The following is a 26,718-nucleotide window of genomic DNA, read 5'->3' as shown; positions in this document are numbered from 1 at the left end:
TAATTAGTCTTTGGGTGATGAACACGATGTAATCAACACAGAAATCAAAATACAATGATGAACATTTGAAATTTTAAAAAGTACACATGGAAATTTAAAAAACAAAAATAAACGGTGTTGGAAAAACTGGATATTCAAATACAAAAGAATGAAACAACTTCTATTTTATACCACTCATAAAAGTTAACTTGAAATGGGTTAAAGACTTAAATGTAAAACCAGAAACTATGAAACTCCTAGAATAAAACATAGGGAAAACCTCCTTGACATTGGTCTTAGCAATGATTTTTTTTAATACAACACCAAAAGCACAGGAAGCAAAAGCTAAAATAAACAAGTGGGACTACAACAAGCTAAAGAGCTTCTGCACAGCAAAAGCAACAATCAATAAGTTGAAAAGGCAACCAACAGAATGGGAGAAAATATTTGCAAACCATATATATGATAAAGGGTTAACATCCAAAATATCTAAAGAATTCATACAACACAATGGCAAAAAGAAAATTAATTAAAAAATGGGCAAAGGACATGAATAGACATTTTTTCCAAAGAAGGCAAACAAAATAGTCAATTAGGTACATGAAAATATGCTCAACATCACTAGTCATCAAGAAAATGCAAGACAAAACCACAAGATATCACCTCACGCCAGTTAAGATTGCTATTATCAAAAAGACAAAAGATAACATGTTGGCATGGATGTGGAGAAAAGGGAACCCTTAAACACTGTTGGTGGAAATGTAAATTGGTGCAGCCACTATGGAAAATAGTATAGAGGTTCCTCAAAACATTAAAACTAGAACTACCATATGATCCAGCAAACCCACTCGTAGGTATATATTCAAAGTAAATTAAGTCAGTATCTCAAAGAGATATCTCCATTGCCATGCTCACTGCAGCATTGTTCACGACAGCCAAAATACGGAAACAACCCAAACGTCCATCAACAGATGAATGGATAAAGAAAATGTAGTGTATAAATATATACAATGGAATATTATTCAGCCATAAAAAAGAAGAAAATCCTGCCATTTGCAACAACATGGACCTGAGGGCACTATGCTAAATGAAATAAACCAGAAAGAGAAAGATAAATATTGTATGGTATTACTTATATGTGGACTCAAAAAAAAAAAGCTGATTTCATAGAAACAGAATAGAATGATGGTTACCAAGAGTTGGGGAGGATGGGAAGATGTAGGTCAAAGAATACAAACTTTCAGTTATACGATAAATAAGTTCTGAGGATATAGTGTATAACATGGTGATCATAGTTAATAATATGGTATTGCAAAGTTTCTGAGAGTAGATCTTAAGCATTCTCACCACATACACAAAGTTAACTATGTGAGGATGTGTTAACTAGTTTGATCTAGGTAATTATTCCACAATGTATATGTATATAAAATCATCATGTTTTACACTTTAAATATATACGATTTTGTCAATTATTCCCCAATAAAGTTGGAAACAAACAAACAAAAAGAATCAAACTGGCTTTGTTGATAATCTCTACTAAAAATGTTTTTGTACTGTTGAAAAAAAATTTATACTGCCTAACTAGTTCAGGAACCCAGAACTGACAAATTGATACTGAAGTGAGCCAGGGCTAGAAACACACTCGAAGTGTCTGTAAAACTTAAAGGCAAATTCTCTCTAGAGCAGCAGCTCTCAACCTTGACTATGGAGCTTTAAAAACAGTGATGCCTCCGTCTCCTGCTGGGAGTATCTGAGTTAACTGGTCTGGGGTTCAACCTGCCATCCTAATTTTTAAAGGCTCACTAGGTGATTCTAACGTACGGCAAAGATTGAGAAGCACTGCTCTAGAGAGATACGCCTCCAGTGCGGGGATCATAGGATCCCCACCAAGCATGACCTAAAAAAGGAAATTTTACAACACCCAAAGGAACAATCCACCATAAGCAAGAGTGGGCAGAAAGAACAAAAAGCAGAGTTAAACCCCTAAGAACCTTAGGTAATAGAATTATTTGTTACAGACTATATAATAAGAACATTTAAAATAATTAGATCAAAACCCCAAAACTATGAAAACAGAGGAAAATACAGGCACAAAATAAAACTTCTGGAAATGATAAAGATACTCATTGATTTAAAAAACTCAATAAGTGGGTTAAACAGCAGATAAAAAGACCTGTAGAGAAAAGTGGAGAACTAGATGATTTACCAGGAGAAAACTCCTGGAACGCAGCACTGAAAGATGAACAATGGGAATTACAATAGACAAATTAAGAGCCACGTAAGATAAATGAGAAGGTTCAACATATACCTAATCAATGTTCCAAAAGAAGAGAAAAGAGAGAACGGAGGAGAGGAATATTTCAAGAGATAATGGCTGAGTATTTTCCAGATTTAACAAAAAATAAGAATCACCAAATTCGGGTTACAAGAAGGATAAATAAAACTAAATCCACACTTAAACACATAATATTGAAACTATAAAGCATGAAAAAGCAAAGAAAGTGTCTTGAGTCACCAGGGAAAAAATAAATCATCTATAAAGAAACAACCATTAGACTGACAACAGACTTCTTGACAGCAACCACTTCGAGGATTTTCAGAGCTCACGGCATCCTCTGCTGAGTCGATGGACATATTTTCTCTCAGCTTCCACATACTCTGCCCTAATTCAGGGACAAGATCAAACTGAGCTCAGCTCAAGACTATCAGTGACTTCATTTAGAAGAGACTGGGACAAGAGGAGCTGAAAACACTGACAAGCTAAATACCAAATTTCTTGATGAGTATGGTGCCCTTGGGACTTATTGGAGATTAGCTATCCAAATGAAGAAAGAGAAGTCCTACAGAATCCTAACCACTGTTCATTCCCTTCCTGTCAAACAACAAGCTTAAAGGAAACTAGCCTTTCTAAATCAATATGTTAAATACTTCCACTCACTGACAATACCCAGTGTTGACAAGGATGTGGAGTAACTGGAATGCTCCTACACTGCTAGTGGGAATACAAAATAACAAGCCTCTTTGAAAAACAGTTTGGCAGTTCTTAGAAAGTTGAGATGTATTTACCATACAACCTAGCAATTGCACTCCTAAGTGTCTGTCCAAAAGAAATAGAAACATATGTCCACACAAAGACTTGGACATGAATGTTCAGAGCAGCTTTTTTCATAATAGCCCCAAACTAGAAATACAAATACCCATCAACAGGTGAACAGATAAATTATAGTATATCCACACAATGCAATATTATTCAATATTAAAAATGAATGAACTACTGATATACACAATCACATGAATGAATCTCAAAAACATTATGCTGAGCAATAAGCGAAAGATGCCAGAGTTCATACTTTATAATTCCATTTATGTACAACTTTGGAAAAAACACATCTAATCAATAGTAACAGCAAATAGATAGCACCACCCTAGAGCCATGTGGGAGGATGATTGATGTGAAAGGAAAGGACACAGGGGAAATTCGGGGTTGATGGAAACGTTCTATATTTTTATTGAAATGGTGGTAATGAGTATATACATTTGTCAAAATTCATAGAACTGCACATTTAAAATGGGTACATTTTATTATATGTAAATTATACCTCAATAAAGTTGATTTAAAAAAAATTCTTTCTTCTTGCCAGAAACATTTCCAGCTGTTTTCCCACACATACCTATCATCATAGCATGACACCCTTTTCCTATATTTTCTTATCATTTTCTCACTTTTGAAATATGATTTTTCCCATTTATCTTTAGACTGGGTCACAAACTTGAAATTTTCTTTTTGTTCAAAAAGCAGGATGTGATGGAGGGATGGTATACAGAAAAGAGTTTTAGAGTGCTCTGGCTTCATATCCCAGCTCTTCCAATTACTAGCTATGTTATCTTGAACATTAGTTAAACACTCTGACCCTCAGTTTCCTTATCTGTAAAATGGAAATTGTAATAATACCCACGTCTTAGTGATGTAGGGCATGTAGAATTTTTGGCACAGAGCACACATTCAGTAAATATTAATCTCTGTTCAATAACTGATATTTTCATTTAAATTCCTTATCATTTATATTACAAGCTAGCCAGAGGAATTAACTTAAGTAAAATTTAGTGAACTTAAGGATCACTACCTAGGGGCCGGCCCGGTGGCGCAGCGGTTAAGTTCGCACGTTCTGCTTCTCGGCGGCCCAGGGTTCACCGGTTCGGATCCCAGGTGCGGACATGGCACTGCTTGGCATGCCATGCTGCGGTAGGCATCCCACATATAAAGTAGAGGAAGACGGGAACGATGTTAGCTCAGGGCCAGGCTTCCTCAGCAAAAAGAGGAGGACTGGCAGTAGTTAGCTCAGGGCTAATCTTCCTCGGGGGGGAAAAAAAGGATCACTACCTAATAGTGACTTCAGTGGGCTGGAAGAAGTTCACAAAAGCAATGTCACTCAAAGCTAAGTCTGTGAACCAGCACCTATCCACGAACTGTTACCAATGTGAACACAGCAAGTACAGAAATTGAGAGTGTTTTATAGAAATTTGATATGACCTTGTAGGATCTATATCAGAAAATGCGATTTAGAGTTTAAATCTTGCATAGGAGAAGGTTCTAGAGTAATTGCTCCGATTAAAGAGCTTGAGCCAGAATGTAAAGCCACACACTGCTTTCTTCAATGAGAAAATCTTAGTATGAAAAAAAGTCAGCTGAACTAAACCACGTGCTTAGTGACACAGTAAAAAACTATGAATTACATAAAGGCTAATGCATTACATTTGAGATATTCTCCTTATGTGATAATATGGAAGGTGATCATAAACAACTATTATTGTATGCTAGATACAATGGTTTTCTAGGAAGAAAGTTCCATAGAAAATGTTTGAACTGTTGAAAAAACTCCTAGAGTTACTGCTGGATAAGAAATGAGTTTGGGCCCAACTTTTTAAAGATATATATTAGACAGCCAGACTTGCCTATTTGTCTGAAATCTTCAGTATGTTAATAATCTTAATATTTTCAAACAAGGAAGAAATGCAACATGTTTTTCAGGAACAGATGACTGAAAAGTCAAAATAAATATCGAAAGTGTGGAAGAACAGCGTTTCCACAGATTGTTATGTCATGTTTTGTAATTTAAAAACTACCATCAGTGCAGCAGGTAATAATTCTGATATTGCACAGCTGCAAAAAGTGATTACCAAATACCTGAGAGAATTGATAGGAGGTCTAAAATTTTTATTCTCCATCAAAAGAAGATCCATACATAGGAAATTCATGGAACCATAAACCATTCCTTTCACTGAAGATAATTTAAATTTAATATAACTTTACAGGACAAATTGTTGGAACCGGTTACTGATAAAGCATCGTTGAGGAATTGTGAAAATACAACATCACTTGCTTCATTTTTTAAAAAGTTAAAAATGAGATATCTTGAGCTTGTGAAGTTGCTTTAAAATCTCTTCCTCTCTTCCTAGCAACATACCTCTTAAAACCAGCTTTCTCTATTATGATGCTATTAAAACAGTTTGGATATACATTATACCCTGCAGATAGCGTTGTCATCAGTTCAACCTAGATTAAAGTAACAGGCAAGAAGCAAGGTGGTTGGTCACAATAAAAGTTTTAAGAATGGATATATGTGATGTTCATAAAATACATATATATAGGACATTGACTATGGAGCTGTACTATATCTTCATAAATTTTTTGTTTAATATAATTGTAGAATATAATAGTAATAGTGATTCTCCATATTAATCATCTATACATATTCTTTCAATAAGCAACATGTATAATTTTGGTAATTCTTTTTTCCTATGTTATGTTTGTTCTGTTCATATTTACCTAAAGACAGACACATAGATCAATGGGACAGAAGAGAGAGCCCAGAAATAAACCCACAGTCAACCGAACTTCGACAAGAGTGCCAAGACTACACAAGGGAGAAAGGATAGTCTCTTCAACAAATGGTGTTAGGAAAACTGGATATCCACACACAAAAGAATGAAACTGGACCCTTATCTTATACCACACAAAAATCAACTCAAAATCTATTAAAGACTTAAATGTAAGATCTGAAACAATAAAACTCTGAAAGGAAAATATAAGGGAAAAGCTTCACAACATCGGTCTTGGCAATGATTTCTTGGCTATGACATCAAAAGGACAGGCAATAAAAGCAAAAATAGACAAGCATTCTGTTTATATTTATTGAAATGCAATTTAAAAATTTTATATCTGTTGAACTAATTATTTTTAAAGATTTTTTCAATTTTTCCTCTTTCTCCCCAAAGCCCCCTGGTACATAGTTGTATATTTTAGTTGTGGGTCCTTCTAGTTGCGGCATGTGGGATGCCACCTTAGCATGGCTTGATGAGCAGTGCCACTTCTGTGCCCAGGATCCGGACCAGCGAAACCCTGGGCCACCAAAGCAGAGCGCGTGAACTTAACCACTCAGCCACAGGGCCAGCCCCTGAACTAATTATTTTTAAATGGGCTTATATTTTCGATGACTTTTTTGTTCATTTTTCTATAAAATCATTTTCACTGAATTTTACAAAGTTACCAGTATATAATAGTTTGGAAACTTAAATTAGTCCTTCCCCACAGATAGTCTGAAACCTTTTTTAAAACATCTATACAGACTCTGAGAGTAAAGATGGTGCCTTCATCCTGCACTTTTCCTCAGCTGAAGTTTTAGGAGTTACTTTTCATTTTAAACATTTTGTGGGTGTTTCCCTAGGATAATGGGGAAGACCAACATGGAGGAATTCTAAGAGAAAGTCTGGTTTTAGCAAACTAACAGGTGGGCCAAAAGAAAGTTTCCCACTGCAAAGACTGTGCTGCCACCCTGTGGCCATTCTGCTTATGACCCCCAAGCTAGGCGATCCAGCCTCTGCTTTTTTGTCTCCCTTTCCTCTCAACCCTAACATTTATCTTAGTCCATCCGTCCCACTTAACTCCTTAGTGAGCTCCGTGAAATCTACTGGATTCTCTGCTCTTCTTTATTTCATGCTTGCTTTCTTCTCCAGTTTCCATTTTCTGGGTAGTTTGTTACTGCTACATGAATGTGGGTGTTGTTATTGAATGCTAACCAAACTTCTACAAAAGCAATGAATTACATATTTAATTGGACACAGTACATTCAAATAAAAGTTAAAAATTTTAGCAATAAAATATAAATTCTTTTACATCTTGCCACCCAAAGAGAAAGTCACCTTACATGCGGCAACTAGCAACACCCAAGCTATCTTGGATACAGTACCCCAAACGGGGATGCCAGAACAGAGATTAGAAACAATTTTTGAAGTGTCAAACTGAAAAGGTCTTTTAAAAATCTATATCAGTGTAGGAGAGTTTGGCCTTTGTAAAACTTCTTCATAATAACTGCATATTTATATACATAATATACATCATAACTCATCTGAATGAAGATGAAACATTGCATGTTAATAAATGAAGACAGAACGAAGAAGTCTGTTTGGGAAACTAGATGTTTCTTCAAAGTTTCTCCCTTCCTGTAAATGCCGAAGTAGCAATAAGAATTGTGGGGGGAGGGGGGTGAAGGAGGTAAAGGGGCACATGTGTATGGTAACGGGTAAAAACTAGCCTATTGGTGGTGAGCACGATGCAGTCTATACACAAAACTGATATAATGTACGCTTGAAATCACAGTGTTGTAAACCAATATGACCTCAATAAAATAATTTAAAAATAAATAGATAAATGACAAATTACCCAGAAAGAAAAAAAAGAGAATTGTGAGCAGGAACCATGATCATGGTCCTTCGTTTCCTTGTAACTAAATTCAGTTTTAGAAGCCATTCTGTGCAACCTAAATGGAGCTCTGCAAAGTCAACCTTCCTTTGGAGCTTTCCTACACCTAACAGATGTAAAATATGGTGGCTTAAAAAATGGTAGTTCACGCAAAAGAATGAAATTGGACCCTTATCTCACACCACATACAAAAATCAACTAAAAGTGGATTAAAGGGGCTGGCCCAGTGGCACAGTGGTTAAGCTCACACATTCTGCTTCAGCGGCCCAGGGTTTGCAGGTTCAGATCCCAGGTGCAGACCTACGCACTGCTTGTCAAGCCATGCTGTGGCAGACGTCCCACATATAGAGGAAGATGGGCATGGATATTAGCTCAGGGCCAGTCTTCCTCAGCAAAAAGAGAAATATTGGTGGCAGATGTTAGCTCAGGGCTAATCTTCCTCAAAAAAAAAAAAAGATGGATTAAAGACCTAAATGTAAAGCTGAAACTGTAAAACTACTAGAAGAAAACACAATATCCAAAATATGTAAAGTACTCAGCAAAAGAAAATCAATCTGACTTTAAAAAGGGCAAAGGACCTGAATAGACATTTCTCAAAAGAAGACATACAAACGGCCAACAGGCACATGAAAAGGTGCTCAAGCACCACGACTTATCAGGGAAATGCAAATTAAAACCACAATGAAATATCACTTCATACCTGTTAGGATGGCCATTATCGAAAAGACAAAAGCTAACGAGTGTTGGTGAGGATGTGGGAAAAGGGAACCCCTGTGCACTATTGGTGGGAATGCAAATCGGTACAGCCATTATGGAAAACAGTTTAGCAGTTCCTCAAAAAATTAAAAATAGAATTACCATATCATCCAGCAATGTCACTTCTGGGTATTTATCCAAAAGAACTGAAATCAGGATCTCAAAGAGATATCTGCACTCCAATATTCACTGCAGCATCATTCACAACAGTTAAGATAGGGAGACCACCTAAATGACCATCCATAGATAAATGGATATAATGAATGCAGTATATACATACAATGGAATATTATTCACCCTTAAAAAGGAAATCCTGGGGCCGGCCGGTGGCACAGCCATTAGGGTCACACACTCCGCTTAGGTCACCCAGTGTTTGCCAGTTTAGGTCCCAGGCACGGACCTATGCACCGCTTATCAAGCATGCTGTGGCAGGCATCCCACATATAAAGTGGAGGAAGACGGGCACAGATGTTAGCTTAGGGCCAAGCTTCCTCAGCAAAAAAGTGGAGGATTGGCAGTGGATGTTAGCTCAGGGCTAATCTTCCTTAAAATAAAGACAAAGGAAATCCTACCATTTGTGGCAACATGGATGACCCTGGAGGACACTATACCAAGCAAAATAAGCCAGACACAGAAAGACAAATACTGCATGGTGTCATTTACATGTGGAATCTAAAATAGTCAAGCTCACAGAAGCGTACAGTAGAATGGTGGTTGCCAGGGGCTGGGGGGAGGGGAAATGCAGTGACGTTGGTCAAAAGGTACAAAGTTTCAGTTATGCAAGATGAATAAATTCTGGAAATCTAATGTACAGCATGGCGACTACAGTTAACAATACTGTATTGTATACCTGAAATTTGCTAAGAGTAAATCCCAAGTGTTCACACACACACACTGTCCAAAAACGATAAAGGAGGTGATGGATATGTTAATTAGCTTCATTGTCATGATCCTTTCACAATGTTTAAGTATACCAAAACATCAAGTGGAAGCCCTAAATATACACAACTTTTATTTGTCAATTATAACTTAATAGAGCTGTTTTAAAAAATGGTGGCTACTTAGGATTGCCTCTCCCTAAAATCATCCTAAAATGCAATCGGTAAATATACTAGTGGATAGACGCGTATTTTTAAGGTAGTATTTTTAAATAGAATATCATTTATTAAGGTTAAATAAAAGATGAACTTTGAGGATCAACTTTTGGTTTTATATTTACAAGTTCATTGAGTTAGGAGACGCTATGAAAATGGCAGTAAGGAGCAGAAACAGCAAAGGCATGATCAGGGGCAAACGGTGGGGGAAGGAATGGGATATGACAGTCAGCATGCACTGAAGACAGCATGAAGGAAAATGTAACTGAAAAATAAACAGCTGAGGAGTTGATGAATACACTTGAGACCATTAAAAGCCACAGAGATCAACACAAAATATCTGAGCTAGAAGGAGCCCCTAGAGGAGACAGGACTGTGGCTGTTGGAGAGACTGGAATTTTAAGTCCAAGAAACAAGTTAAAGGTTGTGAGCTGCTGCAGGAAGCCTTCTAGGTACTTCCATCACCCTGATGGGTTATTTTTAGAGTAGTATATATGGTAAGAACTTTGGGTGGTAACTAATGAAAACACCCAAGAGGGATCACCCCTCGCTCCTTCAAGTGGCCTAAGAGGAAAGAGGGAATAACCCAGAGTGAGCACAAACAACAGATCATGACTATCAACTGTCTACTGTCCTAGGAGATGGGTGGAGATGAGGGCGGCAGGGGAAAGGAATGCAGAAGGACGAGTGGCTCCTCCGTCAGCCCCAGAGAAAGGGCCAAAAGGGCTGCAACTGATCCAGGGCAGAGTTTGTCTTCAACTGCAGGGAACCACATACACATCAAGAGCAAGAGTCTCCCAGGGCATTTGTAAGAGGAGCGAAACAGCTGGCGCCTAATAACCTAGGTTTGGACAAAATGAAGAGCTCCCCTTCAGGACGTGTGGGCCTTTTAGTAGACAGCGCCTCTCTTTGGTGAAGTCTCTGCTACCTCTCATGCGGGGCCCCCCTCCCACAAAAGGGTGATCCTCCCCAGGAGAGGCCCCGGCGCCTCCACAGGCAACAGAACCAACAAATCCTGTCCACGCACCAAGCCTGGCACCTATTCTAGATCAGACAAAGGCACTGAGGAGCACGACCCCAGAATTTGATTCTTACAGCCAGAAAGAGAAAAACTCCAACACATTCACTTAAACAGTCAGATATTACGCTTTTATCCAGGCTGGAATATGCATTCATGTATATTTTCATCTTTGGAACAGGTGGTTTGAAATGCAAATAAAGTAATAAGTGTCAGAGCCGTATCCTAGCAGTAGCTACTTTGCGAACGTTACCATGGCGCCCATTCAACAGTGTTCTTAGAGGCAGCCACACCTCAGCAAGTTCTTTCTAACTCGGGACAGCAAAGTCCAAAGGAACTGACACACACAAACGGTTCAGAAAGAGTCCTGAACTGATATAGGAAGTGAATCTTCACAGCACAATTGCCCTCTGAAGCGACTTGACACAGGGCGTGGGACTTAAAGGAGGAAAAAAAGGAAATGGACCATCTCCTGGAACACCTGGAATGCGATCCAAGCCTGGAGACAAAGTGATGGTAATTATAACTGCTAACATTTGTTTTTAGATGCTAACAGATTGCGCACAGATTGGGAAGGGCGAACGCCATTCTCCAATTACTCCAGTGCAAACTGTGCTTTACAGTACGCACTAAATCCTAGCTGGGTGAAAAGAGAGCATATTGTCCTCACGTACAGTTCATTTATGTTGAGCTAAGGAAAGCTGTCCTCCCACTGCCACAGTCCAGGGGCCACTCACAACCGGATGCAAGGAGCTGGGTTCGCAGATCTCTATTTCTTACTGCCAGTAGATCTATTCTATGGGGGGCAACACGCATTTCCCAAGCACAGACAAAGCAGAAGGAAAGGACTGGGTGGTACGGGCACAGGAGGCTGGGGAAACAAGTCTTAGGCAACCTGGCCTGGGAACCAATCAAGTTCCTGAGGGAGGCCCTGGGATAAACAGGGCACATCTCTGCCTTGTTAGGGGAGAATGAAAGGACAAATCCCAAAAGTTAACTATACAAGATAGTCTGTGATCAATGACAAACTGATGATATAAACCATAAATTCTGTAAGAGTTCAGAGGAGGCAAGAGTTCTTTCCTACCTCCCCTTCAGTTGAGGGGGATAAAAGAACGATGCCAGAAAGACCCTCTGAAAAGGGAGGACTTCACTAACAGGGAAACACAGGTGGTTTTGAAAAATGAAAAGCTATCAGTTAGAATGAAACTCCACAGCTCCCTCCATTATGTGCAAAGGCCGCTAGTCCTCAAGATCTCCTTAGAGCAATGATGTACCATTCATGGCTAAAATAGCTGCAGGAGAGGGCGCACAAAGGAAGGAGTGCTTAGAAAAGCAATCGGGAGTTTCCATACTGCCTTTTATCTTGAAAGACAGAAGACTTCTACTTCCCAAAAGGGTAATCCTGGGACCATTATAAAATAGCTAACTCCATCCCCCCAACCACCAAAAAAAGTAAAGGCAAGAAGGGTCTCCTTGTTCTTCTTCCATAACATTTCAGCCAAATCAATCTGTAAATTTTCTATGGGTGGCGTGAAATTGTAATTTGCGTAGTAACCTGGGTATCAGGTGTGCCACCCCACACAGACCATACCCAGGGCACAATATTCAAAAGAGAGTGACACTTTGGGCTTGGTTTCAGCAAGTTTGAAATTCAGAGAGATCCAGTCTGACGAGTAAGGCTGAGAGAGGAGATCCAGGGAGAAGGCAATGCTTAAGATAAAGCAGGAGATGGTGTCAGGTTTCAGGTGATCAGTCCACTGCAAGGGTTAAGCAGAAAAAGAGTGCAGGGCCCCAAGGAAAAGCTATGCAAGGTCTAGGAAGCCTTAGGGCAGGAATTCAGTTGCATCAGGAAATTATAGCACTAAGGAGGAAACTGAGGTAAACGCCCAATCCTATAGACTAAGCTGACGTGACAGAGGTTAGGAGAAATCTGGAATTTGATAGGTATGTGGTGCCCAGAGTTACTGCACAGCTATTTGCCACTTGGACAGTGGTGACACGCATAAAGTCATATTCCATCTACAGCTGGACTGAGGCTTCTAAAATATTTTCTGCCCAGGACAGGATTAGCAAAGGGACTTGCAGGTTTCAGCCTGGAGATCAGGCTGCATCAAACGCAGCAATGATTGGGGTGCTCTGGGGTGAGGAAGACAGAAGTTGATCAAACGCTTCCATATGAGAGGCGGTAATAAATACTTCTGAAATGATAAATTAGATTTTGAAAAGTGAAAAATACATTTTGTTGCAATGGTTAGTTTATCTCTTTTAAATTTTATGCCTTGTCCGTTTTGCTGCCTGGACAAAAAGCTAAATGTAAAAACTGAAATCATACATACTAGGAGAAGATATGGGGACTACTTAATTCATCTTTGATGAGGAAGTCTTTTCTAAATACAATAGTAAAAATAAATCATAAGGGTAAAGATTAGACCACATAAAAACGTAAAATTTGGTATAATTGAAAATACCATCTGCATAATTAAAAGACTCTATAAACAAATACTTTACAAAATATTTACAACAAATATGACAGCTAATATTCTTGATACATAAAGAGTTCTTGCAAATCAATCAGGAAAACCCCAAACAAAAAAATGATAAGGGATCACATATATTTCACAGAAGAATAAATACTACAGACCAACAAGCATGTGAAAAAGTGTTCAGCCTCCCTAGGAATTGAAAAGGTACAAATTATAACCACAAAGAGATACTTATGCTCACTTCTCAGATTGGCAAAGTGGGTGACAAACAACACCGGGAGAGAACATGATAAAACTGGTACACCTTCCTAGGAAGCAATCTGACACAGTTTGATCCAATAATACCACTTCTAGCAATCTACATTAAAGAAAATTCATATCAGAGACATGATTTATGTATGGAAATGTGCATCAAAGTGTTATTTATAACAAAAAAGAAGCAAGAATCTAAATGTTATAGTAATGTAATAAAACATTAATTAGCCATAAATGTTGTGTCTTTTGAAGAATTTTTAATAACAGAAAAATGCTCATGATATAATACTAAGGGAAAAATCAAAGTATAGAACATGATTTTATTTATGTTGTGCATAACAAACATACCTAGCAAAAAGACTGGAGGGAACAGACTTAGTGATGGGAATGTAAACCGATACAAACTGGCATGAGTTTTTATTTTTTCCTTTATGTAGCAGTATTTTAAAAAATATTCTACAAGAAACATGTAAAACTTGTATAATAAAGAGTTATCTTAAAATGTTTTTAAAACTACATTATAAGGACCTAGGTTGGGGCTGGCCCCGTGGCCGAGTGGTTAAGTTCGTACGCTCCGCTGCCGCAGCCCAGAGTTTCACTGGTTTGATTCCTGGGCGAGGACATGGCACTGCTCATCAGGCCACGCTGAGGCGGTGTCCCACGTGCCACAACTAGAAGGACCTAAAACTAAAAATATACAACTATGTAGCAGGGGGCTTTGGGGAGAAAAAGGAAAAATAAAATCTTAAAAAAAAAAAAAGACCTAGGTTGCTGCTTGGGAACAATGATAACTAAAGAAATATTTTTTAAAGAAAAAATCATTACTTAAAGATCTCAACTTTTTGGGTTTAACATCCCAGACTCTATTTATTCAAAATATCCTGAGAACGATATTTGCTTTCCAGAATAACAAAGTTTCCAAAATGTTCTTATAAGACCCACCCACTGGAGATAAAACGCTCAAATGTCAGTGAATGAGTTCACCACCCAAAGAATACTCCAGTGGCACTTCTACAAAAGTGCCTTAAGCAAAATAGACCCCACGATCCTATTCCCAAAAGGATAACCACCTCCAACTTATTGCCAATGATTTGAAGAAATAGCTGATTTAAATGCAAGCACACTCAAAACCTCTGTGCAATACATTAGATACTATCATATCCAGCAAAGGGACCAAGGAAGAACACTGTGAACAAAATGCAAAAGCCCTGCTGATTTCTTTGGGCTTTCACAAACAAGAATCATCTAGATAACCCGGGGATTTCCACCAATACTACCAAGAGCTAATATGTATTGAGTCTTTAATATGTGTTGGGCACATAAGAAAGCATTTCATATTTATTCAATCATTCAATCCTCAAGTCAATCTTAGGAGGTAGGAACTCTTCTTATCCTCATTTTACAGACAAGGAAGCTGTGGCTCCCAGATGTTAAAAAACTTGCCACAAGTCACTAAGCTAGTAAGTGGCAGAGCCCAGATTTGGAACAGGGCAGCCTGTTTCTAGAATCTGCGCTGCTAACCCATTTGCTCTACTGCCTCAGAATCCATGCAACAGGTCAAGCTGGGTTACGCTGTTGTCTTCGTCTCCTCCCCACTCCCCAAGAGCCTCAATGAAGAAAGATGAATCCTGAGCTTTCTAACCTATGGATAGATATCACTATCTTTTAGAATAAAGATGCTACTGTAGTTACTGTGCTACCACCTTTAAAGAAAAGTATAGCTCAATAAATTAATGCATTGTCTTTAGTTTTTCCTGCACTGGTTTTACATATAATTTCTCTTTCTCGTTTAGGGTTGCAGCTAGAAGACAATAAAACTAGCAATGGAGCCTTTATATGAGGAATACCTAGCAAATCGTGGAACAATAGTGAAACCTTATTACTGGCTAAGCTTCTCTCTAGATTGCTGCAATTGTCCTTACCATATTCGGACAGGTGAAGAAGCAAGAGTTCCCTACACAGAATTTTATCAGATTTTCGGATTCCCTTATGGGCCAATGTACCCTCAAACAAAACACCTTACATTTTATGAACTAAAAACTACTTCTGGAAGCCTGGTGCAAAAGGGCCACGCTAGCAGTTGCTCTGGGAGTAACACCCATCCAGAATCAATGCTGTTCGAGCTGAATGGTTATTTTGACTCGGCCATACACAATAACGACAGCATCAGGCATATCATTCTGTATTCCAACAACTCCCCTTGTAATGAAGCTAACCACTGCTGCATCAGCAAAATGTACAATTTCCTGATAATGTATCCACATGTCACTCTCAGTATTTACTTCTCTCAGCTGTATCATACTGAGACTGAATTTCCTGCCTCAGCATGGAACCGCGAAGCTCTCCGGAGCCTGGCCAGCTTATGGCCACAGGTCACTTTGAGCCCGATAAGTGGTGGGATTTGGCATTCCCTCCTCAACAACTTTGTGAGTGGTGTCTCAGGACCAACTGTTTTCCAGCCCATTTTGCCTGGGAGAGCACTGGCTGACAGGCACAATGCATATGAAATCAATGCCATAACAGGAGTCAAACCTTATTTCACTGACATTCTTCCCCAGACGAAAGAGATTCAGAACATAAAAGCTTTAGGGAGCGACCCCTTAAACAACGTCTTTCCCGGACAGTCTTTTCAAGTGACAAGTGGACAAGTGCAACCCAACCTGACCCCAGATCTTAGGGTTCCTGTTGTTTTTGTGCTGGTGCCTTACAGAGACCTACCACCAATCCATGTGGATCAAAACCCATATAAACCCAGGAATATTGTAAGGCATTTAAATATGCCTCAAATATCATTCCAGGAAACCAAGGACCTCGGAAGGCCTCCCATCGGAAGGCCCATGGAAAGAGTGGAAATCACAGAACAGTTTGCAAGTAGCAAAGAGGCAGATGAAAAGAAGAAGAAGAAGAAGAAAGGGAAAAAATAAGATCTACATTCCTACAACAAGAGAACAAATAACTCCCAGAGGACTTATTAGAAAGCCAACAAAAATCTGGAAACTTTCTCTCTTAGGACTGATCCAAGATGGAGATAAATTGATATACTAAGAGCAAAACCTGAATTATTTACCATCTCAACTATCAAAAAGCTACACTATTTTTAACATAACCCAAAATGCTTCCATAAGCAACTTGATCTCTCTCCTTTATTTTGAAAGTGACAGTATCAAAATGGAGTCATTAGTACCTTGCTAATACTTTGGTGTGGAAAAGGAATGTCATTATTCTAATCTACCCATATCACCTTTCCACTAAAAAAGCCCATGGACTACATAGCTTCCTAAATTGGTTTCAGGATAAAAATTTACTGTAAAATTGGAAAACAGCCTGAAGTTACTGACATTAAGTGCTGTTTGTGAAAGCAAACCAGTGATTTTCCATTAATTGTTAATCGTGGACAGACAATTTTAGGCAGCCCATTTTTTCTAAAGTGGTTCAAAATAGTTTTGTGTGGGGAAAAAGCCCTTCTGCTAATTGATTAGATACAGCTACAAAAATTGAGTTTTGAAACCTAGCCACCTGCTCAGTTTGATCTTTCCCAGCTCAGACCTCTCCCTCCTGAGCAGACGATGGAGGCAGGATGACACATGAGAATCTCCAGAGGCTCCTCCCTTCACACACCATACAAAACGCAAGCCCTTCTTACTGGCTTTCAAGGCTCCTTCTCGGCCTTCCTGGGGCCCTGTCTCATTAGCAAGACTGTAAGTTTCTATAGGTCAAGCACTGTCTCTTCCTCTTTGGTTTTCCCTTAGGATCTAGCAGAGTATCCAGGCAAGATGTGGGTAGCAAGGTTGTGAAACTACATCCCAGTAACTTCACCAGTCACTACTCCTCAACATCCTTCCTCCATTCCAGCCAAGTGCCTGCTTAACCATCTTGCAAAGCACATTTTTTTGTTGTTGGCATCCACTCCCCCTTCTTCTTATATAGCTCCGCAAAGCATAATTTGTATGTTTCACTTCTTTTTTTTCTCTGACCCCTTCTTTTTCACCAGCGCATATCTATGGCTTCTCTTAAAATCTTGTTCAAAACACACTTCCAGGAAGTGTTCCTTAACTAACCCTCTGAGCATGTACATTGAAGCACTTTGCTTATGTTTAATTAATTCACATTTGTGGCCTCACTTCTCTCCTGGAAATATGTAAAAATGCATTACAAGAAAAATGTACGTTCATTTGTAACTTGCTACTAAATTTTTTCTTAACATATGCAAAAAGTAATGTTACGCTAATAAGATAGTTTTGCCATTAGAACAAAAAACTTAAAGGACATAATACTCCATGCGGAAGGAGGAGGAGGAAGGAAAGAAAAACAGAAAAGAAAAATATTTAGAATAGAAGTTTCTATTGTGATTAAAATAAACATGAATAAAATTTTTAAAGGAATTTCTATTGATGACCTGAAAATTTTTACAGAATTATTGGAATATAATTGTGCTGTGGGCATATAGTGATTATTATTTAATGAGGTTGAAGTCTATTATTAGATCATGAAATAATATGTCTACAATTTGCGACTTAGAGTTAAAAAAAAAAAAAGACCCCAAAACGACAAATTTAGCATCCCTGATCATTATAAAAAGTAGATCCAACTAGTTGCCATGAAATCTATCTCCAAGTGGTCAAAAAGATGACAACTTCAATCAGGTTTCAAAGGACCCATTAGAAACATAGTCTGAAATCTATGATGAATTTGTATTTCAAATATGAACCTGGATGGCAATGGTATTATCAAAGAGAGAAATGTCGCCAGAACCATCAGAAAGAAAAGTGCCCCTGGCAGTTGAATTTTTTACTGGTTAAATAAGACTGGGGCTAGGAAGAACATTACTGACAGGTCCTGTCGCCAGGCTAATACAGCCAAGCCTTGGACAAGAGACTGTTAAGAGAGCATAAAGATATATGGCCCTAGGCAAGTAGACTCTATTTTCTCATTTGTAAAAACAAGAGATATGAGCTAGCTCATCTTTAAGTTTCCTTTCACCTCTATCTGCTCTAAGATGGCATATAGCAGAGCAATAGTTCCAGAGGGACCTCTGACGGTGCAGTGGTCAGGACTTCCTGCTCACCATACAATGGGTACAATGGGTTCCTGGCCAGGAGAGCAGAAGTTGGAACGCTCCAGCTCTCTTTGGCAAACTGGCAATGGCAGTTTTGAAGAATTATCACTGCCACTGAACATATGGAAATTTCAAAGAATTTAAAAGCCAATAAATTAAAAGAAAATAGAAGCCAATAAATTGAAGCAGCTAGTGGTGAGGTGATCTAAAAAAGGTGGCTGGGGGGAGGTGGGGAGGCAGGGGAGCCCATCCTCTGGTCAAGTGGTTAAAGTTCCATGCACTCAGCTTTGGCAGCCTGGGTTCGTGGGGTTTGGATCCTGGGCGAAGACATACTCCACTCATTAGCCATGCTGTGGAGGCATCCCACATACAGAAAATAGAGGAATATTGGAACAGATGTTAGCTTAGGGCTAATCTTCCTCATCAAAAAAAAAAAAAGGCAGGGGGATATATCCCAAGAAACTGATGAGGGGAGTGGGAGGGGAACATTACCTTAGTGAATCTGCCATGGTCCAGGATTTGGCTTTCAGCTTTGTAGCCTCAAATACCTACTTAGTCAATACAGAAAGAATGGATTTTTCTTTTTTTCAAAATGGATTTATTAAACAGGGGCAGATGTGGATTAACAGAGCTCCCGACACTAACATGTAAAAGCAGAAAGTTAATGTGTTGATTTCCAGTGAGACTTACAACTGGAAATGCAACCAGATATTCAAGTCTTCCAGCCTGTATGGCCTCTCCATGTAAATAAACTACAGGAGAAACCAAATTATAATCAGAAGATGGCTTTATGGAGTAGAGGGGTTCATTCTGTGAGTCCAATGTTTAATTCTATCACACTCTGCTTATTGGAGCAGGAGCAGACATCTGCCACTGGTATGGGATGGTGGGGCATGCACAAGGGCACCCACCCCTTGGACAGTGTTTAGGTGGGCCAAGACTGGAAGAGATAACCTGAACCTCTATAACCAATTCCTATCATGACTAGCATCAATTTTCTTTAGATGTGAATGTTTCATCAAACTACCATCTAATCCTGCGGGCCTGAGAGCAAATCTTATCTCTTTAAACTGCCATTATGTATCTTCTTTGAGTCACGGTGCAATTTTTTAAGGAAAGCCACATGGTAATTTATACTAATTAAAAATAATATTATTACTACCTAACATTTAGTGAGAGCTATATGTCACGTACTTTTGTAAGCACTTACAAATATTAACTCATTTAATCCTCCCAGTAATCAAATGAAGTAGATATTATTATAACAACTATTTGACAAATAAAGAAATTGTGGCACAGAGACCTTAAGTTAACTGCCCAAGTAGTAAAGGCTGAGTTGAGAGTTAGACCCAGGAGGTCTAGCTCCGGAACCCATGTTCCTAATCACGATGCTTTAATGCCTCTCAAAATAACAACAATGTGGACGCCCTACAAAGCCTGGGAAAATCACCATCCACTTAGAACCAGTCCTGAGGCTTTTCTGTAATTCTGCCCAAACCACTGTACCAATGGCATCCTCTAGTCTATGGGAGCCAGCTCGGCTGGGTGGGCTAGTGGGGAGAACTTAAGTAGGTTCTAGATCCCAGAGTTGTGGCCCTCTTCCCACCCCGACTCCCTGTTACCCAGGACCTCATACTAAACAGAAGCCCTGGGGTTATTTTACCTGACTCTCAGGGATGTATCTGAAGCAATGGAACATTGCTTTATTGCCCTATTTAGTTAATTGAGTGGAATTGGTTCCTCAAAAAAAAGAGAGAATTACTATATGACCCAGCAATACCATGTCTGGGTATACATCCAAAAGAACTGAAAATAGAGTCTCAAAGAGATATTTGTACCCCCATATTCACAGCAGCATTACTCAAAATAGCCAAAAGGTGGAAGTAACCCAAGTGTCCATCAATGGATGAATGGAAAAAGAAAATGTGGTACATAAATACAGCGGAATATTATTCAGCCTTAAAAAGGAAGGAAATTCTGACACATGCTACGACATGGATGAACCTTGAGGACATCAAGCTAAGTGAAATAAGCCAGTCACAAAAAGACAAATAATGTATGATTCCATTTATATAAGGTACCTAGAATTTATCATAAGGTATGCCAAATTTATAGAGACAGAAAGTAAAATGGTGGTTGCCAGGGGCTGGGGAGAGGGGGGATGGGGAGTAATTGTTTAATGGGTACAGAGTCTCAGTTTTGCAAGATAAAAAGAGGTCTGGACTTGGATGGTGGTGATGGTTGGATGGTGGTGATGTTGTGTGAATGGGTTTAATAGTACTTAACTGCACACTTAAAAATGGTTAAGATGGCAAATTTTATGATACGTGTATTCTGCCACAATTTTTTTTTTTGTTAAAGATTTTATTTTTTCCTTTTTCTCCCCAAAGCCCCCCGGTACATAGTTGTGTATTCTTCGTTGTGGGTTCTTCTAGTTGTGGCATGTGGGACGCTGCCTCAGCGTGGTCTGATGAGCAGTGCCATGTCCGCGCCCAGGATTCGAACTAACGAAACACTGGGCCGCCTGCAGCGGAGCGCGCGAACTTAACCACTCAGCCACGGGGCCAGCCCCTGCCACAATTTTTTTTTTAACTAAGAGGAATTATTAATCAACCCACACTGATCTCTCCATACACCAAAAAAAGTGCTATCTTTTGTGGTAGACTAAACATTAGGGAATAGGCTTTATGTCTAGTCTCAAAAAACTGAGATAAGGTGGGAAAAGGTCACAGAAATATCTGAAAAACAAAGAGACTTCAAAAAATCATTACAATAACGAGACTTTTTAATTTCATTATTTATAGGTCATTTCAAACTATCGTGTGGGTTTATTTAGACCCTTGGTATTTAGTGATATCCTTATTTTTAGCACAAAGGTAAGTACTATAGTTGGGAATAATGAGAAAGACTTACTGGAATTGGGCAGTGGTGATTAAAAGCACGGGCTTTGGAATCTGACGGACCTAATTCCCACCCCGGTCTGCTCCTTGCCAGTTAAGTATGGTTGGCTGAGTTACATAACTTTTCCGAGTTCTAGGTTTCTCATCCATAAAATGGGAACACTAATTCCTAGGCCCTAGAGCTACTCTGAGGATTAAATAATGGAAGTAAAGGGCTTATTTACCAAGTGTTTGACATACAATAAATGCTCAAGTGGTTACTGTTATTAATAAAATACTAATAGGATAAGAAGAGACAGTAGAAAAGGATAGGAATTGTAGGATCTTTCAACTTTTATCAAAACTATGAATCTGTGATGGCTATTTTCTATAAGAAATAAAAACATGCTACTAGAATTTGTGACAATCAGGTTAGGAAGAGAAAAAAGAAAAAATGTCAATTTTAATATTTTGCTTAAATAGTTAACAGTGTAATGAGAAAAGTAATATTTTTCCATGGCCATGAAAAATATTAAAATAATTATAAGAAAATATTTTGTGCAACTTCTTGCCAATAAGTTGGCAATCTACATGAAATGCAAGTCACCAACCACAGAAGATAAAGATGATCAAAGATCTACCTCTAAAAATATGAGCAAACCCAGATAATTTTGCAAGCACATTCTGTAACTTTCAAAGAAAAAATAGCACAGTAATTTTCTGTTATTCAAACTATTCTATAGTATAGGAAACAAAGATGCAAATCTTCTCAATTCATCTTACAAAGCTAGACTAAGCTTAATATCAAAACCAGATAAAGATAGCACAAAGAATAAAACAATGGACCAATCTTACTAATAAATATGGATTCTGAAATCATGTAAACAAAACATAAACTAATCAAATCTAGCAAGTAATTAAAACAGTAACCAAATAGAGTTTATTCTAGAAACGTGGGAATGGTTCAGTGCAGAAAAATACATAAATATAATTCATTACATTCATAAATTAAAAGATCAAGAACTATATGATTTTTATCAGTAAATCCCCCAAAAAAGCATTTGATAATTTCAGTAGTCATTCCTAAAGATCAAAAAGCAACAAGAAATATAAACTAGTGAAATACCAAAGATATTTCCATTAAAACAGAGACACAGAAACACAGAACACAGAAACACAGAACAGCTTACTATCACTCAACTTTTCCACACTGTTTTTGAGAATCTAGCTAATGCAGTAAGACAAGAAAAATAAATAAAAATGATATAATATTGGAAAAGATGATGTAAATAATCATCCTCTCAGACGTTATAATTGCACACTATGACAAGAAATGTAACCTTAAAACAACTTATTAGCATTAATAAGAGATCCCAGTAATGGGAGAGAACACAGGAAAAATAAATTTTAAAATCTATAGTTTCCCTTTACATTACCATAAGCAGGTAAAAAAACTAAATAGAAAAAAGTCTCATTCACAACAATGTTTTAAAAACAAGGTTTATTCTTTCATTTAGCACTAAACTCTTTTCCTGAGACAAGAGTACAGATTAAACACTTTTTTAATCTTTGAAGTACTAATATGTAAATAAATAAAGGTCCCATTGTAAAATAGTTCACTCTACCTACTCTACTTCAGTGTGTAATCATAAAGTTATGTAAAGCTAAAGTTAATCACAAAAAAAATGGAAGTTTTGGGCTAGCCCAGTGGTGTAGTGGTTAAGTTCGCGTAGTCCACTTCGGCAGCCCGTGATCGCAGGTTCGGATCTACGTACCGCTCATCGAGCCATGCTACAGCGGCATCCCACATACAAAATAGAGGAAGATGGGCAGAGATGTTAGCTCATGGACAATCTTCCTCAGCAAAAAGAGGAAGATTGGCAACAGATGTTAGCTCAGGGCTAATCTTCCTCACCAAAAAGAAAAACGCTGGAAGTTTTGAAGGTTGGTTGTTTCAACACAGAACCAGTTGATTTGGATATTAAGTAGAAGCATAAAAACCGTAATATAGTCCATGGATAACATGCTAAAAAATCTTTTTATATTGTAGTAATTATGTTGCTAGAGAATAGTGGTATTAAATCATCATTACTACAACTGAAATTTACTTGTTTATTTTACATTAATAATACGTTTGACATATTTGATTAACACTGGGTTCACTTCCATTTCAAATAAAAACAACAGTGCCATGCTGGAGGAGTCAATGTCTTAATTCGTTTTTTAAGTAATTAGTGGCAAGTCTGGAGAAAAGAAGCACATAGTAGGTAGAGTACTTGGTTTAAAATACCTGAAAAGAATGACCCATTATATGATGGTTTTATCAAAATCCTTTCTAACCAGAAAGACCCTTCACTCTTTGCATCGTCACAGAAAATAGGGAGCTACATACTATCATGTAGCATTAACCTTGAGAAAATTCCGATTCAGTCTTACTTTAGAATGGAACCAAACCAGGTTATTCACACAATAAATAAAACGTTTAAAACCTTTTGGATCCTTTATTTCAGGGTAAGCACTTATTTGGAAAATTAAAATAGGGAGAATAATATTACCTAAAATGAATTAAGTACCAAGGTTACAATTGCAAATTTGAAATTTGCAAGAAAATGGAATAATGTGTATTTTCTAACTAAAAGATGATTAAGGACAGGTTTCTACACACACACACACACACACACACACACACACAAATCTCCCCAAAGCTCTATAAAGATTTCAACTTTAGCTAATGGGGGTAAGGAGGTAATTAATGTGTCCATTAAAAAATACTCAATCTCTAAATATGATTCTAAAATTAACTTGTCAGATTATTAATTTACTGGATGGAAATGTGTTGGGTACCTACTAAGTACTAGATACTTATCATTGTGAGACAAAGAATATTGCAATCGGAAAAGGACACTTTCGACAATATTACATCTCAAATGTAATATGCATTATGTGGCTGAGAATTACATTTAACACATTCAACATATAAAGGAAAATTCTGAGCAATCAAAACAATTATACCCTTGAGCAGCTCGATTTTTTAAATTCCCCTCACTATTGTTTTAAGTTGATTTCTATCCCAGGATTCTCTCCCAGTTCTAAAATAAATGATTAAAGAAATTTCCTAAATAAGACCTAATACAAAAGAATAGAAATGTAAGAGAAGGGATGTATTAGCTCTTGAATCCTTGTTTCCATTTGCTCTTAATGGCGCTTCTAATGTTCAATCTTCTCTTCAAAGAAAATCTTGATTCAGGAGAACAAAAAGTACAATCATCTTTAGCACCTAAACAACTGTGTTGTTTAGCTCTTACAAAGTTAGCAAAACATTGAAACCGAGAAAAAAATACTAAAACCAATCTTTATTCTAAGTTATATAATGCCATTCACCATAGTAATGATCTGATACTTTGCTATATGACTTTTTAAAATAAATATTACCAACAGGTAGAAAATTTTCCTTTGCTGTCTTAAGACAGTCCTTGGGGAGGTTTACCATGTTTTTGCTCATAACTTGAATGCTAATTTAAAGAAATGTCACTTCTATCACCTAATGATACATCTTTTAGAAGAGTGATTTAACTGGGAAAAGAAAAATGCCATATTGCTTCATCCTCCTAAGAAAAAAGGGTGCATGTCATTCCTGAGGGGTCTCTCTCTCTCTCTGTGCACCCATATTGATATAGATATATAGATATACATATTGATATACCTATTGATATAGATATATACTTATGCATGCATATATGTCCAACAAAGGTTTGATTTGGAGATCTCTCTTCCTTTTTCTTATTGATTCATTATTCTCAGCGTGACTCTCAAACTGTACTGCCTTTCACATTTTATTCATTCTTCAATGAATAATTGAGTACTTGAATGTGTTGAGTACCTTCCACATGCTTAGCTTTATGTTCGGATGTAAAGGAAGATGCAAAAAGAAAAATATGACAGTCTCTGCCCTCCAGAATCTTTCGATCTCTTCTAGGGGCAAGATGAAATACCATATATCATTAAGTAATTTATAAGCCTAGTGCCAAAATCAATGGCACAGGTAATAAGCATTTAGATTTATGTAGAATTTTAGAGCTTCAAAACACTCCCTGTATTTAATCCTCAGAACAATCTTGTGAAGTACACATTATTAGCCCCACTTTAGTAATGAGGAATCGGAGATTCAGAATTTGAAGTGGTATGCCTCAATCAAATAGATTATGAGTGGAAGAGTCAAGACTCAAGCACAGGAAACCAAGGACTGGGGTACTTACCAGGGCAACAGCTGGCCTTCTGCTAGAGGTGGCATTAAACTAGATCTGACAGGAAGTGAGGATAACATAAAGCCATCTGAGCAGTGTCCAGCCAAATGTCCAAATTAATTTTACTCAGAAAATATTTGTACTTCAGTGTTATGCCCACAGCACAACTAACATTTCCTTAGTCTTAGTGCCTTGACTTCCTCAAGAGCTTTGCTCTTAGAAATTGGAATGTCAAATATAATTTTAAAAACTGGCCTAGCGGGATCTATAAATCCTGAATTACAAATATAAATCTTAAACGTCTGCTTTTTACTAATCCTGACACATTTTGTTTCCTCTCAGCACCGGGAAGCATAACTCGCCCCTACCCTTTTCTAGCATTCTTGCTGCAAACAACCACTTATTTTAAGACGTCAATGATTGGTCCTACCCCAAATTCCACAGGTTCACCCCAGTTTTGCCAGCCGACCCCAGCCCCCGCACAGACACCTCCCACTCCCTCCCAATGGATATGATACCTAGTTGTTCAGGTTCTGCAGGTGCCGTCGCGATGCTGTCACACAGCACTGACAGATAAGATATGACCTTTCGACTCCGTCCTTGGGGACCTCCCACTGGCCGCGCAGCGTAGTTCCAACCCCGGGAAAGAGGCTCCCGGCTCGGGAACGCAGCCACCGGCAGCGCACGGTCCGAAGCGATGTCTCTGACAACTAGAACGATGCTGGACGCTCGGGCGTGCATCACTCCGCCCCATACTCCTGCCAACTGCAGGGGACTTGGTCCGGCAACCAGTCCATCCCACCCCACAGGCAAGTCCGGGCCAGCCGGCCCTTACGCAGGACCCCGATGACAGGTCGTTGGCGGCGGCAGCAGCAGCAAAAGCCAAGGCCTCCAGCCCCCAGTGCCCATCGCCAGCAACCTAAGGCCCCCAGGACTGGACCGCAGAGAAGCGTTTCTATGGAAACCCCCGGGATCACGTGACGCCCTTGGACAACCAATCGCCTCTTACCTCCGCCCGCGGCACCACTTTCTGCCCTCCCTCCTGTCCCGCCCCTCCCGCCCCCGCCTCCTTCTCCCCACCCCGCCCCTTTCCTGCGGAGAGTTCGCGCCTGCGCACTGGGTGCGCCGCGCCACCTCCGTCGCGCGCGCTCCCCCGAGGGGAGTGGAGGCGGCGTGGGAGGCTGGAGGAGAG

At 38.7% G+C, this 26,718-nt stretch overlaps 2 protein-coding genes across 3 annotated transcripts in view; one reads left to right on the top strand and one right to left on the bottom strand.

The window, feature by feature from the left end:
* The window catches only part of RGL1 (ral guanine nucleotide dissociation stimulator like 1), a 239,722-nt gene extending 213,132 nt beyond the window's left edge, over nucleotides 1-26,590 (bottom strand). Inside the window, exon 1 of one of the 2 annotated variants that reach the window (XM_008521854.2) lies at nucleotides 26,045-26,590. The gene's annotated coding sequence lies outside the window, so the exon portion shown is untranslated. The remainder of the gene's footprint in view (nucleotides 1-26,044) is intronic. The other variant, XM_008521839.2, reaches the window with a different exon arrangement.
* On the top strand, nucleotides 10,788-17,725 carry APOBEC4 (apolipoprotein B mRNA editing enzyme catalytic polypeptide like 4). The gene is made up of 2 exons (XM_008521867.2): nucleotides 10,788-11,122; nucleotides 15,141-17,725. Exon 2 carries the CDS (start codon nucleotides 15,171-15,173, stop codon nucleotides 16,269-16,271), a length of 1,101 nt encoding a protein of 366 aa, XP_008520089.1. The 5' UTR covers nucleotides 10,788-11,122; nucleotides 15,141-15,170; the 3' UTR covers nucleotides 16,272-17,725.
* Nucleotides 26,591-26,718: the final 128 nt, after the last annotated feature.

The sequence above is a fragment of the Equus przewalskii genome, chromosome 23, assembly GCF_037783145.1.
Source record: "Equus przewalskii isolate Varuska chromosome 23, EquPr2, whole genome shotgun sequence".
Lineage (NCBI taxonomy): Eukaryota > Metazoa > Chordata > Mammalia > Perissodactyla > Equidae > Equus > Equus przewalskii.
The sequence above is the reverse complement of the archived record's forward strand: the minus strand, read 5'-3'. Positions and strand labels throughout refer to the sequence as shown.